General features: G+C 38.1%; 1 protein-coding gene across 4 annotated transcripts in view; it reads left to right on the forward strand.

The window, feature by feature from the left end:
* Positions 1–263: 263 nt before the first annotated feature.
* The window catches only part of NDUFAF6 (NADH:ubiquinone oxidoreductase complex assembly factor 6), a 41,526-nt gene continuing 24,784 nt past the window's right edge, over positions 264–17,005 (forward strand). For 2 of the 4 annotated variants that reach the window (XM_033438265.2, XM_033438266.2), the window contains exons 1-2: positions 357–497; positions 5,067–5,170. In XM_033438265.2, the coding sequence (XP_033294156.1) occupies positions 5,150–5,170 (21 nt within the window). In that variant the 5' untranslated portion in view covers positions 357–497; positions 5,067–5,149. Of the gene's footprint in view, positions 498–5,066; positions 5,171–17,005 lie in introns of all 4 variants that reach the window. The other 2 variants (XM_033438264.2, XM_004275370.4) reach the window with 2 other exon arrangements.

A 17,005-nucleotide genomic window follows, 5' to 3' on the forward strand; every position in this document is an offset into this window, starting at 1 on the left:
CGATGAATATCAATACATCTTCAGAAGGACCTGGAAGGAAAGGGGAGAACCCGGGCGAGATCCGTCGAATTTAGGCGGGGCTTTCCTGGAACCTATAAGGCCGAGGAGCGAGGCGGCGGCGGCGCAGGTGCAGGGGACCACAGCGACACCTGTCTCATCTCCGACGGGAGTCCCGCGGTCTCCTTCCCGCCGCTAAGAGGTGCGCAGACAGAGCTGCCGGGGGCGTGGCGCGGCGTGGCGAGGCGAGGCGTGTCCGCGCGCTAACAGCGCGAGGTCGAAGGGCACGGCGGCGTCCCTGTCATGGCGGCCTCCACGCTGCTGTCGGCGTGGGGCCCGCTACGGCCCGGCGTCCCCGGCCTGTGCCGCTGCCGGCAGCCCAGGGGCCTGTGGGCGCACGCATGGCGGCTTCCGGAGCCCGCGGGGTCCGGGCGGAGCGTGGCCGCGGTCAGCGGACCTGGCATCTCGGGCACTGACCGCTACTGCTTGGAGCTGCTGCGGTGAGCGAGCCGGACTGCCCCCGGCCGGGAGGTCGGGGAGCAGGCCGAAAGGGACCCTGGTGGGCGCGGCGGGCCTTGGGGCGGACCTGCACCTTCCCTGTGTCCCTCAGCGTGTGAGCTCGGGTGTATGGGGGAGTGAGGCAACAGGAGCTTTCACACTGGTCACAAATTTGTGGCAAAATGCCTTCGTCTGTCACCTTGCCCAAGCCTTAACTTTACCTAATTAAACGCTTTGCATGAATAGCTTTTTAAAATTCGAAACATGGCTAGTAACTAATTTTAATTAAGCAGTAGTTAACTTTGAGTTCTTCCTATGTGTCAGGCACTATGCAAAGCAGTAAATTATCTAATTTTCGTTACAAAGTATGAGGGAACAGTTGTAGACCTACCACTTACAGTTATGTGGATTAGAGCATTTAGAACAACGACAACATTCCCATGCATTTCAGTATTTTGTTTCGTTTTTAATCACTTTTTGAAATAGTGTTCCTACCCCACCTTATTTACTTGTTGATTGCTTGTAGGAGAAACAAGGTAGCATTAGTGGAAATCAGGTCATTAAGAATTGTAAAAGGCAAAAAGATTATATTCATCTATATAATTTTTAAGTTATCATTTTTTGATGATAAGACATTTAAGTTACCAAAACGTATACCATCCATATCCACTCGTTCAGTGGAATTTTTCTTTGACACCAGTAGTATCCTCACTTTCCTACCAGGGTTGAATCACTCTTACTAATTTCTTATATATTCTTTTAGAAATAGTCTGTGGATATCACATAACAGCTTTTCTCAAATATATATTTATAAATGGCCAGATACTTAATCTGTCCATATTGGTGTTTAAGTGGAATGGAGGCTGTTGACTCTAGCGATTTATCGAAAAGCAGGCAGCAGGCAGACCTTATCTGAGTTTATTAATCCTAGCTCTGTCACTTGGGAAAGTTAATTACTTTAAGAGTCAGCTATTTCCTCATATGTAGATTTCTACTTCTACTTTATAACATGGTTGTGAGGATTAAATTACATGATGTATATAAAAATGCTGTTACATAACAAATGCTCAATAAATAGTTTAAAATAAAATGAACTTGAAAAGAAGATTAGAACTTTTAGCTTCTAATTGTCCATTAATCTTTGCAAGATTTGGCCTCCGAAATTGTGTGTGCAGGGTTGTTTTGGACATGTATCTTATGCAAGGCCTCCAAATATCAGACAAGATACTAGACTATAACTTCAGATTAGCCAGCCGAGGATCTTCTAGGAATCAAGGTTCCTGGGAAAATCTCAAGCCTAATTTACATAGGCTTCTTGGGGTTTGGTTTGAGGAGCACCACCTCAGGCCTTGGGATTAGTGTTATAATAAGATGAGGAGGTGGCAGTGGTGATATCTGGAAGTGCAGTTCTCCAGCCTCACTGAGGAACCACTTCTTCTTTTGTGCTTCAGTGGCACAGGTCCATGGAATTAGCATAGCAGTCCTAGGACTAGATATGCTTACTTCTCATATGTCTGTCTCTCCCTGCTAGATTGAAGTCTATACCTATCTTCAGTGTCTAGCGCAGTGCCTGGCATGTGCTAGGCACTGAATAAATGTTTGAATGAATGAATGAAAGGTTATTGACTCTGCTGCTGTACAAAGCCATCATAGCATAGCATTTCTCATTATCTGGAACAGTTCTTAGGTAACTGGACCTTGGTTAGCTATTTATAGGTTATCCTTGTATACCAGTAATCAACATTGATAACAATGATCCTGATTGATGAAGAAATGATTAAATAGTATATCCTATTTAATGTAAAGAAGAGGGTAATATTGTTTAGAAAAATTTCCAAAGTATTTTAAAAATTGTTAACAGGGCAAACCATTAGCTGTGTAGAATATCTTATTTCCCAGAGACTGTTACAGTTCTGTTATGTCTTCATTTCATTTTTCATTTTCATGTAAGAAACTTGAAGTACTTCACATGTTGGTTATTTTTAAGGAGATATGAAACAGGTAGACTATCAAGCCTCATTTTTCAAGTTAGGAAATAGACATGACTGGTATCATTTCTGTCAATAACTAGTTGAATGATGGAAATTAAGATTGTAGTTTGATTCCTATTCAGTGTTTTCTTACTGTCTCATATTAACTTTCACGTGTTTTAAACACTTTTGAAGTTTAGAGACTGTTTATAATAAAATAAAATTTAGAAATGTTTACATCTATATATATTTACAAGTATAAGCTATAAAGTTTTGTCTGAACTCTCCATATTGTAGCTGAAACCGCATATGGTGAGATTTTTTAGTAGAGCTGTCTTGTGATAACAAGGTTACTGCTATCTATTCATGATCTCTCCCTTTTGTTTATGTGGAAGTTGGGGGAATTGTGAAGGTTTAAGTTCTCTGTTAGCCACAGGAATGAGGTTGGACCCATTTTATACTGAGTACTGTTTTATAGGAAATACTGTTATATTAAGGTTCCAGTGTATTACAGTGAAAGTAGCCTTGTCAATAGGCAGTCTGGTAAGCACTTTATATTTATTTATTTATGTATGTATGTATGTATGTATGGCTGCGCTGGGTCTTCGTTGCTGTGCGCAGGCTTTTCTCTAGTTGTGGTCAGCGGGTGCTACTCTTCGTTGTGGTGCGTGGGCATCTCATTGCAGTGGCCTCTCTTGTTGCGGAGCACCGGCTCTAGGCACGCGGGCTTCAGTAGTTGTGGCACATGGACTTCAGTAGCTGTGGCTCATGGGCTCTAGAGCGCAGGCTCAGTAGTGGTGGCGCACGGGCTTAGTTGCTCCGCGGCATGTGGGATCTTCCTGGACCAGGGCTCGAACCCGTGTCCCCTGCATTGGCAGGCAGATTCTTAACCACTGTGCCACCAGGGAAGCCCTGGTAAGCACTTTATACTTAAGTCATCCTAGAATGAATATAGTTAAGGATTATATATTTTTAACTTTTTATTTTAAAGTAATTTCAAATTCACATAAAAGTTACAGAAATAGTACACAGAGCTCCAATGTACTCTTCACCCAAATTCCGTCACTGTTAACGTTTTGAACCACTTGAGAATAAGATGTAGATGCCCCATTACCCCCCTTATTATTTTGGTTAAAATTGATCCAGTATTACCATCTAATCCACAGACTCCATTGACATTTTTCTAATTAGTCTGTTATGTCTTCCGTGTATCCAGGATCACATGCTACATTTAGTTGTCACGTGTCTTTAGTCTTCTCCAATCTGGAACAGTTTCTCAGTCCTTATCTTTCATGAACTTGACTTTTTTTTTTTTTTTTTTAAGAGAACAGGACAGGCTACTTTGTAGACTTTCAGTTTGGGCTTATTTAATGTTTACTCATGATTTACACAATTTTTGCAGGAATATTACAGAAGTTATGCTGTTCTTTTCTCAGTATCATGTCAGAAAGCACATGGTGTTGATTTATCCTATTACTGTGGAGTGAACTTTTTGTTACTTGGTTCTCAAGTGTCTTTCAGGTTTCTCCCTTGTAAATTAATAAGAATGTTAGCAAATAATATTTATTTTGTGAGAAGATACTTTAATACTATGTAAATATTCTTTTTCTATCAAACTTTCACCTGTTTAACATTTTCAGACATTTAGTGATATTTGCTTGAATCAGTTTTTACTTTGATAGTTATCGAGTGGTGATTTTAAAAATTCAATCATGTCTTCTAGGTTTATCAGTTGGCATTGTACTGGTTGTCAAATTTTTCCTTCTCTTTGCATTTATTCATTCATTTATATTGGTGTGAGCTCATGGGATCCTGTGACAATCTTTTACTGTCATTATTTTTTTGATGCTCAAATTGTCCCAGACTTGGCCAATAGAACTTCATCAAGCCAATTTCTTTGTCCTTTTAACAAGTCACTCCATTCTTTGAACATTTGTTTACTTTCTGCTCAAGAAGATGTTTCAGGCTTATTTGGTATTTTCCTTCCACCAGCCCTGGAGACAGTCATTCCTTCAAGGAGCCTTAGTTTCTTTCAGTGGAGAAATCAAGGTGTGTTCACTGATACTGCAGGTATGGGGGCGGATATCATTGTTTCTAGGCTTTGTCAGCAGATGCTGTAGGGAAATAGAAGTAAGTGTGAGTGTGTGCGCATACACACAGGCGCACCCTCCCACACACCCCCCATATTGTTCTCTGTCTTTGTCTTATGTATGTATCTATCTATGCATTCAAAACCGTGAGTTCATACCAATACTTGCTGGCACTGTTTTCTTGATTTCTACATCTGTAACTCATTTGAATTCTTACTAAAACCAAAGTGATTCTGAAACAGTTAAAATTTTATATATATATATATATATATATATATATATATATAATATAAGTCAAAATAAATTAATAGAGATTGATTATTCATTTTAACTGGTCTGGGATTGGAAGCAGATAAATTTTTTATAATTGTAGATAAACAGATATAAAATATAGGAAACTTGGGGACTATTTTGAGTTGAAGCCTTGTTTTCGGTTCATTTTGGTCAGTATTTTTTTGTGTGCAGTTTGGAAAGTGAAAAGTAATTATCTTGTTTTGCTTATTTATTATAGGAAACGAGATTATGAAGGCTATTTATGCTCCCTGCTACTCCCTGCAGAATCCAGAAGCTCTGCTTTTGCACTGAGAGCTTTCAATGTGGAACTGGCTCAGGCTGGTATTAAAATACCTTAAAAATTATTTGTAAAAATAGTGATGTAATATGTTTAATGCTGAACAATAAAGAAATATAGTAGTAATTTATATGTTAGATGTGTTTAAGGTTTCTGCTGGTGATTTCTTTCTCCTGCTTAACAGTTCAATTCCAACAATAAAACTCGCTAATGAACTTAATGTTTTTGGAAAGACCATCCTGGAATTTCTTTTTTTAAGGATATTATAAAACTATGCAGTTAACATTGCACATTTGTCTGTTAATTGAATAGGTTAATCAGAGTATTACTGCTTATTCTTTACACATTTGCATAATTTACTTGTATATAGCAGTTCTTCAAAGCACTTTTTAAATTGAGTTTTTAGCTTTAAAGTGAAATGGAAATTGAAGCAATTATAGCAAACCCAGACCTTATATCATACTAACTTTTCTAAAGAATTACAAACAAAGGAGCGACTCTTCTTTTTCTTAGACTGGAAAGAATGTGTGCTGATATAAGATAAATTGAAATGGAGAATGTAAATGAGGGAGTTGAGATAGAATTGCATTGATCTATTCAGTAAATGAAATGGAGAGGTTGGTTATTGAGAGTGAGGGAGCACGGGAGGGTTTGGAGTCTTCAAGAGTATGACAAGTTTTGACACAGCCTCTCTGGTGAATATGATAGGACGTGAAGTAGGAGCACATGAAAGGATGTGAGTATAGTACTGAGGCATAATTGTGGTTAAACACTATAAATCTGCAGAGAGTAATAGAGTCTGGCTGTTTGTCCTTGGTGTATTTCTAGAAGTCATGGGTCTATATTTTTTGACTTCATCCTTTTTCAGGTGTAAACTATACTTCAGCATCTTAAGTCAGTCACAATTTAACGATAAATAGTACCCAATGTGATCTTCCATTATAACTGTAAAATAATTAAAATTCCATTTTTAATAAATAAATCTTCCATATTTTCCCTGATTCTCTGTCACCTTATAGAAATGTCTTGCTTTTTTTTTTTTTTTAATTTAAATAAATTCAACTGTGCAGGTAGGCTTGCACCTGTGTGCCACTCCAGGCAGTGTCCACCTGGCTGCCCCTTGGTCCCACTGCCCTGCACAAGATGCCACTTCCGTCTCCTGATGGCTGTCTGTCTTACTGCTTTTTTGTACACAGTCTTGTTCATTCATTCATTCAACAAGTATTGTCCAAAATATGCTAGGCACTATTTTCGGTACTGGGTTATAGCATTGAATAAAACATACAAAGTCCCTGTATTCAAGGAACAAGTAAATACTGTACAGAAAAATTAAGGAGGATAGGGAAGGCTAGGTATAGCAGGGGTTCCTGTTTTAAGTAGGGTGATCAGGAAAAACCTCACTGAGACGGTGGCATTTTAGCAAAGATTTGAAGGAGGCAAGGGAGTGAGATATGTGTCTGAAGAGTCTTCTAGACAGAAGGAGCAGCAAGTGCAAAGGCCCTGAGATGTAAGTGTGCCTGACATATTCAAAGACAAGAAGGCCAGTGTGGCACAACAAAGAAAGGAGGGAGAGTGTGGGAGGAGATTAGGTTAGAGGTATCTGGTAGAGAAAAGTAAGGTCTTGGAGACCACTTCAGTCACTTTGGCATTTACTCTGAGTGAGATGGAAAACCATTGGAAGGTTCTGAGCAGAGAAAGACATCACATCTTTGTCATGTTTCTAAAGGATTACCCTTAAAAAAGAATTTTTTTTATTAAATGATAGTTGATTTACAATATTAGTTTCATGTGTACAACCATGGTTCAATATTTTTGATAGATTATGCTCCATTTAAAATTATTACAAAGTATTGGTTGTATTCCCTGTGCTGTACAGTGTATCCTTGTATCTTATTTATTTTATACATAGTAGTTTGTACTTCTTAATCCCTTATCCCTATCTTGTCTCTCCCCTCATCCCTCTTCCCACTGGTAGCCACTACTTTGTTCTCTATATCTGTGAGTCTGCTTCTCTTTTTTTGTTGTTTTATGTTTATTCATTTGTGTTATTTTTTAGATTCTACATGCAAGTGATAATGTACATTATTTTTGATTAATTTGGACATATATCCAGGATTGGAGTTGCTGAATCATATGGTAGTTCAGTTTTTAGTTTTTTGAGGAACCTCCGTACTGCTTTCACAGTGGGTACACCAATTTACATTCCTACCAACAGTGTACTAGAGCTCCCTTTTCTCTATATCCATGCCAACATTTCTTAATTTGTGGTCTTTTCCATGACAGCTATTCTGACAGATATGAGGTGATATTTCATTGTGGTTTTGATGTGCATTTCCCTGATGCTTAGTGATGTTCAGCATTTTTGCATATACCTCTTGACCGTCTGTGTATCTTCTTTGGAAAAGTGTCTATTCAGGTCATCTGCCCATTTTTTAATTGAATTGTTTTTTTTAATATCGAGTTGTATGAGCTGTTTATATATTTTGGATATTAACCCCTCAACAGACATACCATTTGCAAATATTTGCAAATGTTTTCTCCCATTCAGTAGGTGGTCTTTCCACTTTGTTAATGGTTTCTTTTGCTGTGCAAAAGCTTTTAAGTTTAATTAGGCCCCATTTGTTTATTTTTGCCTTTGTTTTCTTTGCCTGAGGAGAAAGATCCAAAAAAATATTGCTATGACATAGTTCAGAGGGTGATCTGCCTATTTTCTAGGAGTTTTATGGTGTCCAGTCTTACATTTAGGTCTTTAATCCATTTTGAGTTTATTTTCATATATAGTATGAGAAAATGTTCTAATTTCATTCTTTTACATGTAGCTGTCCAGTTTTCTCAGTACCACTTATTGAAGGGACTGTCTTTCCCCATTGTATATTTTTGCCTCTTTTGTCAAAGATTAATTGACCATAAATACATGGGTTTATTTCTGGGCTCTCTATTCTGTTCCATTGATCTATGTGTCTGTTTTAATGCCAGCACCATACTGTTTTGATCACTGTACCTTTGTAGTATAGTCTGAAATCAAGGAGTGTGGTATCTCCAGCTTTATGCTTTTTTATCAAGATTGCTTCAGCTGTTCAGGGTCTTTGTGGTTCCATATAAATTTTAGGATTATATGTTCTAGTTCTGTGAAAAATGTCATGGGTATTTTTATAGGGATTACATTAAATCTGTACATTGCTTTGGGTAGTATTGACATTTTAACAATATTAATTCTTCCAATCCATGGACATGGGATATCTTTCCATTTCTTTGTATTATCTTCAGTTTTCTTCATCAGTATTTTTTAGTTTTCAGAGTATAGGTCTCTCACCTCCTTGGTTAAATTTATTCCTATGATTTTATTCTTTCTGATGTGATTTTAAATGGGATTTTTTTTGCTTTTTCTTTCCTATAGTTCATTATTGATGTATTAGAAAGACAAAAAATTTCTGTAGATTAATTTTAGATCCTATAACTTTACTGACTTCATTTCTTAGTTCTAATAGCTTTTTGGTGGAGACTTTAGGATTTTCTTTCTTTAGTATCATGTCATCTGCAAATAGTGACAGTTTTACTTCTTACCTTCCAATTTGGATGCCTTTTATTTCTTTTTCTTGTCTAATTGCTGTGACTAGGACTTTCAATACCATATTAAATAGAAGTGGTGAGAGTGGGTATCCTTGTCTTGTTCCTGATTTTAGAGAAGAAACTTCTCACCATTGAGTATGATGTTAGCTATGGGGTTGTCATAATTGGCCTTTATTATGTTGAGATGTTTCCTCTATACCAACTTTGATGAGCGTTTTTATCATGAATGCATGAATGTTGAATTTTGTCAGATGTTTTTTTCTGAGTCTATTGAGATAATCATGTGATTTTTATCCTTTGTTTTATTAATATGGTGTATCACATTAATTGATTTGTGGATATTGAACCATCCTTTCATCATTTTAGTAAATCCCACTTGGCCATGGTGTATGATCCTTTTTACATATTGTTGAATTTGGTTTGCTAATATTTTGAAGATTTTTACATCTACATTCATTAGATATATTGGCCTATAATTTTCTTTTTCTGTAGTGTCTTTGTCTAGTTTTGGTATCAGGGTAATGGTGGCCTCATAATTGGGAATCTTCCCTCCTCTTCAGTACTTTGGAGTAGTTTGAGAAGGATAGGTATTAGTTCCTCTTTGTGTATTTGGTTTAATTCCCCTGTGAAGCTCTCCAGTCCTGGACTTTGGTTTGCTGGGAGTTTTTTGGTTACTGATTCAATTTCATTACTAGTGATCTGTCTGTTCAGATTGTCTATTTCTTTTGGTCTAGTTTCAGAAGATTGTAGTTTCTAGGAATTTATCCATTTCTTCTAGATTGTCCAATTTATTGGCATATAACTGTTCGTAGTTTTCCCTTCTGATTTTTTTTGTGTCTGTGATGTCAGTTGTAATTTCTTCCCTTTTATTTCTTACTTTGTTTATTTGGGTTCTCTCTCTTTTTCTTAATGAGCTTGACTAAGGGCTTATCAATTTTGTTTATCTTTTCAAAAAACCAGCTCTTGGTTTCATTGAACTTTTTTCTTTTTTTTTCCTGGTCTCTATTTTATTTGTTTCTGCTCTGATCTTTATTATTTCTTTCCTTCTGCTGACTTTGGGCTTTGTTTGTTCTTCTTTTTCTAATTCCTTTAGATGGTAGGTTAGGTTGTTTATTTGAGATTTTTCTTATTTCTTGAGATGAGCCTGTATCACTATAAACTTTCCTCTTAGAACTTCTTTGCTGTGTGTCCTATAGATTTTGGAAAGTTGTGCTTTTATTTTCATTTGTCCTGAGGTATTTTCTGATTTCCTCTTTGATTTCTTCGTTGACCCATTGGTTTTTTAGTCTCCATGTGTTAGTGTTTTTTCCATTTTTCTTCCTGTGATAGATCTCTAGTTTCATACTATTGTGGTCAGAAAAGATGCTTGATATAATTTCTATCCTCTTAAATTTTTTCAGACTTGTTTTGTGGCCGAGCATGTGATCTGTCCTAGAAAATGTTCCATGTGCACTTGAAAAGAATTTGTATTCTGTTTTTGTATGGAATGTCTTATAGATATCTATTAATTCTAACTGGTCTAATGTGTCATTTAAGACCATTGTTTACTCATTGATTTTCTTTCTGGATTGTCTGTCCTTTGATGTAAATGGGGTGTTAAAGTCTTCTACTATTACTGTGTTTTTGTCAATTTCTCACTTTATGTCTGTTGATATTTGCTTTATGTATTTAGATGTTCCTATATTACGTGCATATATGATAATGAATGTTATATCCTCTTGCTGTATTGGTTCCTTTATCATTATACAATGCTCTTCTTTTTCTTTTGTTATAGCCTTTGTTTTAAAGTCTATTTTGTCTGATATGCGTATTGCTACTCCTGATTTCTTGTCGTTTCTGTTTGCATGAAATATCTTTTTCCATTCCCTCACTTTCACTCTGTGTGTGTCTTTATCCCTGAAGTGAGTCTGTTGTAGGCAGCATGTTGAAGGGTCTTGTTTTTTCAGCCACCTGTGTCTTTTGACATTTAAAGTAATTGTAGTCCACTGACATTTAAAGTAATTAGTGATAGGTATGTACTTATTGCCATTTTATTACTTGTTTTCCAATTGTTTTTGTAGTTCTTCTCTGTTAATTTCTTCTTCATTTTGTTTCTTCCATTGTGGTTATATGATTTTCTTTTGTAGTATGCTTGGGTTCGTTTCTTACTGGTTTTCGTGTATCTATTGTAGGGTGTTTTTTTTTTTTTTTTTTTGTGTGTGTGTGGTACGCGGGCCTCTCACTGTTGTGGCCTCTCCCGTTGTGGAGCACAGGCTCTGGATACGCAGGCTCAGTGGCCATGGCTCACGGGCCCAGCCGCTCTGCGGCACGTGGGATCTTCCCAGACCGGGGCATGAACCCGTGCCCCCTGCATCGGCAGGCGGACTCTCAACCACTGAGCCACCAGGGAAGCCCTATTATAGGTTTTTGATTTGTGGTTACCATGGGGTTCATATATGTTGACCAGTAATTATATCTACGTGACTTAAACCGATAGTCTTTTAAGTTAAAACGCATTCTAAAAGATCTACGTTTTTTACTCCCCTGCCTCATATTTTGTGTTTTTTATGTCATATTTTACATCTTCATGTCTGTCTCTTTACTGTTTATTATAGTTATGGTTGCTTTTACAGTTTCTTTTTGTTTTATAATCTGCATACTGGCTTTAATATTTAAGTGGTTGATCCACAGCCTTTACTATATGATTTGTCTTTATTAGTGGGATTTTTTTTTCGCCTATAAATTCTTACTTCTTGTAGCCTTTTCTTTTCCACTTAAAGAAGACCATTTAATACTTCTTGTAAGGTTGGTTTAGTACTGATAATCTTTTAGTTTTTTCCTTATCCAAGAAGTTCTTTATCCCTCTTTCAGTTCTGAAAGATAACCTTCCTGGGTAGAGTATCCTAGGTTGTAGGTTTTTTCCTTTCAGCTGTTTAAGTATATCATGGCACTCACTCCCTTATGGCCTGCAAAGCGTCTGCAGAAAAATCAGCTGATAGCCTTAGGGGGATTCCCTTGTATGTTTTTCTGCTTTTCTCTCTCTCTCTCTTTTTTTTTTTCTCTTGCTGCCTCTGAGATTCTCTTTAACTTTTGCCATTTTAATTGTGATGTGTCATGGTGTGGGTCTCTTTGTGTTCATCTTGCTTGGGACTCTGTGCTTCCTGTACCTGGAAATCTGTTTCCTTCTTCAGCTTCAAGAAGTTTTCAGCCATAATTTCATCAAATACATTTTCTACCCCTTTCTCACTCTCTTCTTCTGGAATCCTTATAATGTGAATGTTAGTACACTTGATGTTGGCTCAGAGGTCCCTTAAACTATCATCATTTTTTAAAATTTGTTTTTCTTTTTGCTGTTCTGATTGGGTGATTTCCATTATTCTTTCTTCCAGATCACTTATGTGTTCTTCTCTATCACCTAGTCTGCTGTTCATTCCTTCTAGTGCATTTTTCATTTCATTTATTGTATTTTTCATCTCTGACTGGTTCTTTTTAATATTTTCTAGTTCCTTGTTAAAATTCTCAGTGTGTTCATTCATTCTTTTCCCAAATTAGCATTCTTTTTACTACTGCATTGAATACTTTATGTGGTAAATTATTTGTGTCTGTTTCATTAGGGTTTTTTTCAGGGTTTTTTCCTTGTTCTTCCATTTGAAACATATTCCTTTGTTTTCTCATATTGTTTAACTTTCTCTGTCTCTATGAGTTAGGTGATAAGATTGGTTACCTGTCCCAATCTTGAAGGGGTGTCCTTGGGTGGGACTGCCCCTATGCAGTCTGCTTGCCCAGTTACTTTGGTGGGAGGGCTGGATCTGAAGTGAGCATAGGTCATGTCTTCTCTTGGGGTGTGCTGGCAGCTACCACTTTGGTGGGAGGTAGGACTATAGATGAAGGGGCTATAGCCAGAGCCAGGTGTGAGCTGGGGCTTTTCCTTTGCTCTTCCAGTGGCAGTCACCATCCTGTCTGGGTGGGGTCTGGCGCCCAAGGTGCTGGAGCACAAGCCCTGAGGGTTGGTCTGAGCCGGCTCCCATCCTTCTAAGTGTGTGCACTCCTCTAGCACCTCAGCCCTAGTCGAGAGCAAGAGGGGCTGGAGCAGGAGCTTGGTGTGGGCTGGGGTGCATGCTGGAATGGTCTGGGAAGCCAGTCAGAGCCCCAGGCAGTTTTCAGCCTGCAGCCTGATGTGCGTGCACGCTATTCAGAGGCAGAGTCAGGTCCAAGCTGGCTTCCTTTTCTTTAAGTGTGTGCACTCCCCTTAGCAATGACAGGCTTCGCCCTAGTGGAGAGCAGTGCTGGAGCAGGAGAGGCTGGAGCAGGCAGCTGGTCAGAGCCGCAGGCAGTTTTCAGTCTGCAGCCTCCATGCTATTCCCGGGAATAAGTAAGTGTGTGCATACTCTTCACAAGCAGAGTCTTGGTTTCTTACAGCCCTCCAGTAAGTCCCACTGGTTTTCAAACCAGCTAAGGGTAATTGTGTTACCGGTGTCAGACCCTTGGGCTGGGGTGCCTGGTGTGTGGCTCAAACCCCTTGCTTCCCAGGGTGGTTCCCTGAGCCTGTGTGTGATATCCCCCTCCTTTTCTGTGTCCCCTGCTAAGGGCCTGGGTCCCAACCTAACTGGTTCTCCTCCCTTCCTCCCCGACTCCATATGCATCTTTCTTCACAGCCTTGGTTGTAGAAGAGCCTTTTTGCCAGTTTCCAGGTTGTTTTCAGTGATGTAGATGTATTTTTGATGTGTTCATGGGGGCAGGTGGGCTCAGTGTCCTCCTACTCTGCCTTCTTGATCTCCCTCCTAAAGGGATTAACTCTTCTTTAAAAATGTATTTATTTTTCCTTTTCCGTTATGGTTTATTACAAGATACTGAATATAGTTCCCTGTGCTATACAGTAGGACCTTGTTGTTTATCCATTGTGTATATAATAATTTGCATCTGCTAGTCCCAAACTCCCAATCCATCCCTCCCTCTTGGCAACCACAAGTCTGTTCTCTATGTCTGTGAGTTTGTTTCTGTTTCATAGATAAGTTCATTTGTGTCATACTTTAGATTCCACAAGTAAATGATATCACTTTGGTAAGTAGTAGTTGTCTTTTTTCTGACTTACTCTATTTAGTATGATAATCTCTAGGTCCATCCTTATAGCTGCAAATGGCATTGTTTCATTCTTTTTTATGGCTGAATAATATTCCATGTGTGTGTGTGTGTGTGTGTGTGTGTGTGTGTATACACACATATATATATATATATACACGCCACATCTTCTTTAAAGGATTACTCTTGATGCTGTATTGAGAATAGACCATATGCCATGGGATCTGAACACTAAGCATTGCTAAGAGACCCACCCAGCACCAAGACCATAAAAAAAAAAACAAAAAAACCCCCAACTTTTTATTTGGAAATAATTTCACACACACCAAAGTAAGAATAGTACAAATACCCATATACCCTTTTGTTAATATTTTGCCCTATTTGCTTTATCATATTGTGCCCCTCTCCCCTTCTCCCTCTCTCTCTCCCTCTCTCTCTGTGTATACGCGCACACACACACACACACACACACACACACACACAAATATGCACACACATACATGCACTGGTTTTCTTATGAATCATTTTACAGTAACTTGACTACACCATGGCCCTTATCCCTGTAAACTTGAACTGTATTTCATTACCATAAGAATATTCTCTTACATAACAGTTATCAGTTTGAGTAAATTTGAGATTGATACAGTACATTTATTTAATCTACCTTCTGGTTTCCACTTTTGTCAGATGATTTCAATGATGTCCTTTATGGCATTTTTTAACCCTTCTGTACAGGATCCAATCTAGGATAATGTATTGCATTTAGTTTTCATATCTCTTTGGCCTCCTTTAATCTGGAACATTTCCACAGCCTTTCTTTGTCTTCTCTTATTACATTGACATTTTAAAAACAGTATTGTTCCTTTTCAAAAATTGAGTATTTCTCATTTGAAGTTTATTTTTTTGTCATGATTATATTTATATATATTTAGTCTAATGCTTAACTACCTAAATGGTATATGTCCTTCTCAGGGAATCACAAGGAGGCATTACATGTCTGTATGCCTCTTATTGGCAATACCAATTTTGGTCACTAGTCAAGATGTTAACATTTTTTTCCTTGTTAAATATAAGGAAACATTTTAAGACCATGGTCCTCATCAAAATTTACCTCACATATGGCAAATAGGTATATGAAAATGTGCTCAGCATCACTAATATCAGAGAAGTGCAAATCAGAACCACAGTGACATATCCCCTCACACCTATTAGGATAGCTGTTATCAAAGAGACAAGAAATAACAAGTGTTGTAGAGTGTGTGGAGAAAAGGGAGCCCTTGTGCACTGTTGGTGGGAGTGTAAATAGGTGCGGCCACTGTGGAAAACAGCATGGAGGTGCCTCAAAAAACTAAAACTAGAACCACCATATAATCCAGTAATTTCATTTCTGGGTATTTATCCAAAGGAAATGAAAATATTAACTTGAAAAAATACATGCACCCCCTTGTTCATTGCAACATTATTTACGATAGCCAAGACACGGAAGCCACCTAAGTGTCCATTGGTGGATGACTGGATAAAGATGTGGTATATCTACACAATGGAATATTACTTAGACATAAAAAAGAAGGAAATCTTGCCATTTGTGACAACACAGATGGACCTTGAGGGCTTTATGCTAAGTGAAATAAGTTAGAGAGAGGCAGACACCGCATCATCTCACGTATATGTGGAATCTAAAACAAAAACGAAAGCAAAACAACAAAACCCAAACTCACAGATACAGAGAACAGATTGCTGGTTGTCAGAGGCAGTGGGTGGGAGATGGGTGAAATGGGTGAGGGTGGTCAAAAGGTAGAAACTTCCTGTTATAAGTAAATAAGTCATGGGAATGTAATGTACAGCTAATACTGTATTATGTGTTTGAAAGTTGCTAATAGAGTAGATCTTGAAAGTTCTCAGCATACACAAATTCCTAATTATGTGTGGTGATAGATAGTAACTAGACCTATGGTGATCATTTCACAATATATACATACATATACAAATCATGTTGTACACTTGAAACTAAGATACTGTTATATGTCAATTATAGCTCAATTAAAAATAAAAAATTTACCTCCTAGATTTAGCATGCATTGGTGATTCTTGCTTGACCCAGCGCCATTCTTAATCAGTAGTAAGTGAGGGAGAGAGTCTAATAATCTTCTTTTAAAGAGTTACTTAGTGAATAAATAAATGAGTTTATTTAAATGTACCACAGTAAAGTTCACTTTTTGTGAGGTACAGTCCTATAGGTTTTGAGAACTGCTTCGAGTCACGTATTTACCACCAGAGTCGTGATACAGAGTAATTCCATCAACCCTTATGTGTCCCTTTGTAGTCAACCCCTCCCCTCTCCCACAATCTTTTACATATCCTTCTGGTTCCATTATAAGAGCTGTGAGTATGCAGAGCATGGGATAAACTTCTACCTTTTTGAGCCATAATTTCTGTGTTTGTAAAATGGGTGTATTCGTAAGGACCCTGTGAGTTTGTTGTGAGGATTGTGATCAGATAACCTCTGGTACAGTACCTGGTACTTGTTGACTTTTTTTTTTTTTTTTTTTTTTTGCGGTACGCGGGCCTCTCACTGTTGTGGCCTCTCCCGTTGCGGAGTACAGGCTCCAGACGCGCAGGCTCAGCGGCCATGGCGCACGGGCCCAGCCGCTCCGCGGCACGTGGGATCTTCCCAGACCGGGGCACGAACCTGTGTCCCCTGCATCGGCAGGCGGACTCTCAACCACTGCGCCACCAGGGAAGCCCTACTTGTTGACATTTGATAAATAAATATTAGTTCCTTCTCTGCTTCCTCTAAAAAGCCTCTGGTTCTATTTCCTAGGTTTATCTTCAGACTCAAAAATATTTTTACTGTCACTAACCCAGTGAGAATTGTTTTTCTTCTCTTCCACTTATTATTGAAAAACTTTGTTTTGGAAAACTTCAGTCATATACAACATGAAGTAAATTCATATGTAGAGAGAGAAGCATAATGAACCCCCATATACCTCATTACCCACCTCCAACTGTTACTAACTCATGGCCAATCTTGTTTTCTCATCTTTACTCCCCACCCCCCTCATCCCCACCTCCAGGTTATTTTGAAGTAAGTCTCAAATTTTTCCATCTGCAGATATTTCAGTTTGCATCTCTAAAAGAACTCACTTAAAAAAATAACCACAATACCATTATTATATATTAAAAATTTAACAATAATTTCTTAATATCATTAAACATCTGGTGTTCAGATTTTCCTAGTTGTCTCTGTCTCT

The sequence above is a fragment of the Orcinus orca genome, chromosome 17 (assembly GCF_937001465.1).
Source record: "Orcinus orca chromosome 17, mOrcOrc1.1, whole genome shotgun sequence".
NCBI lineage: Eukaryota > Metazoa > Chordata > Mammalia > Artiodactyla > Delphinidae > Orcinus > Orcinus orca.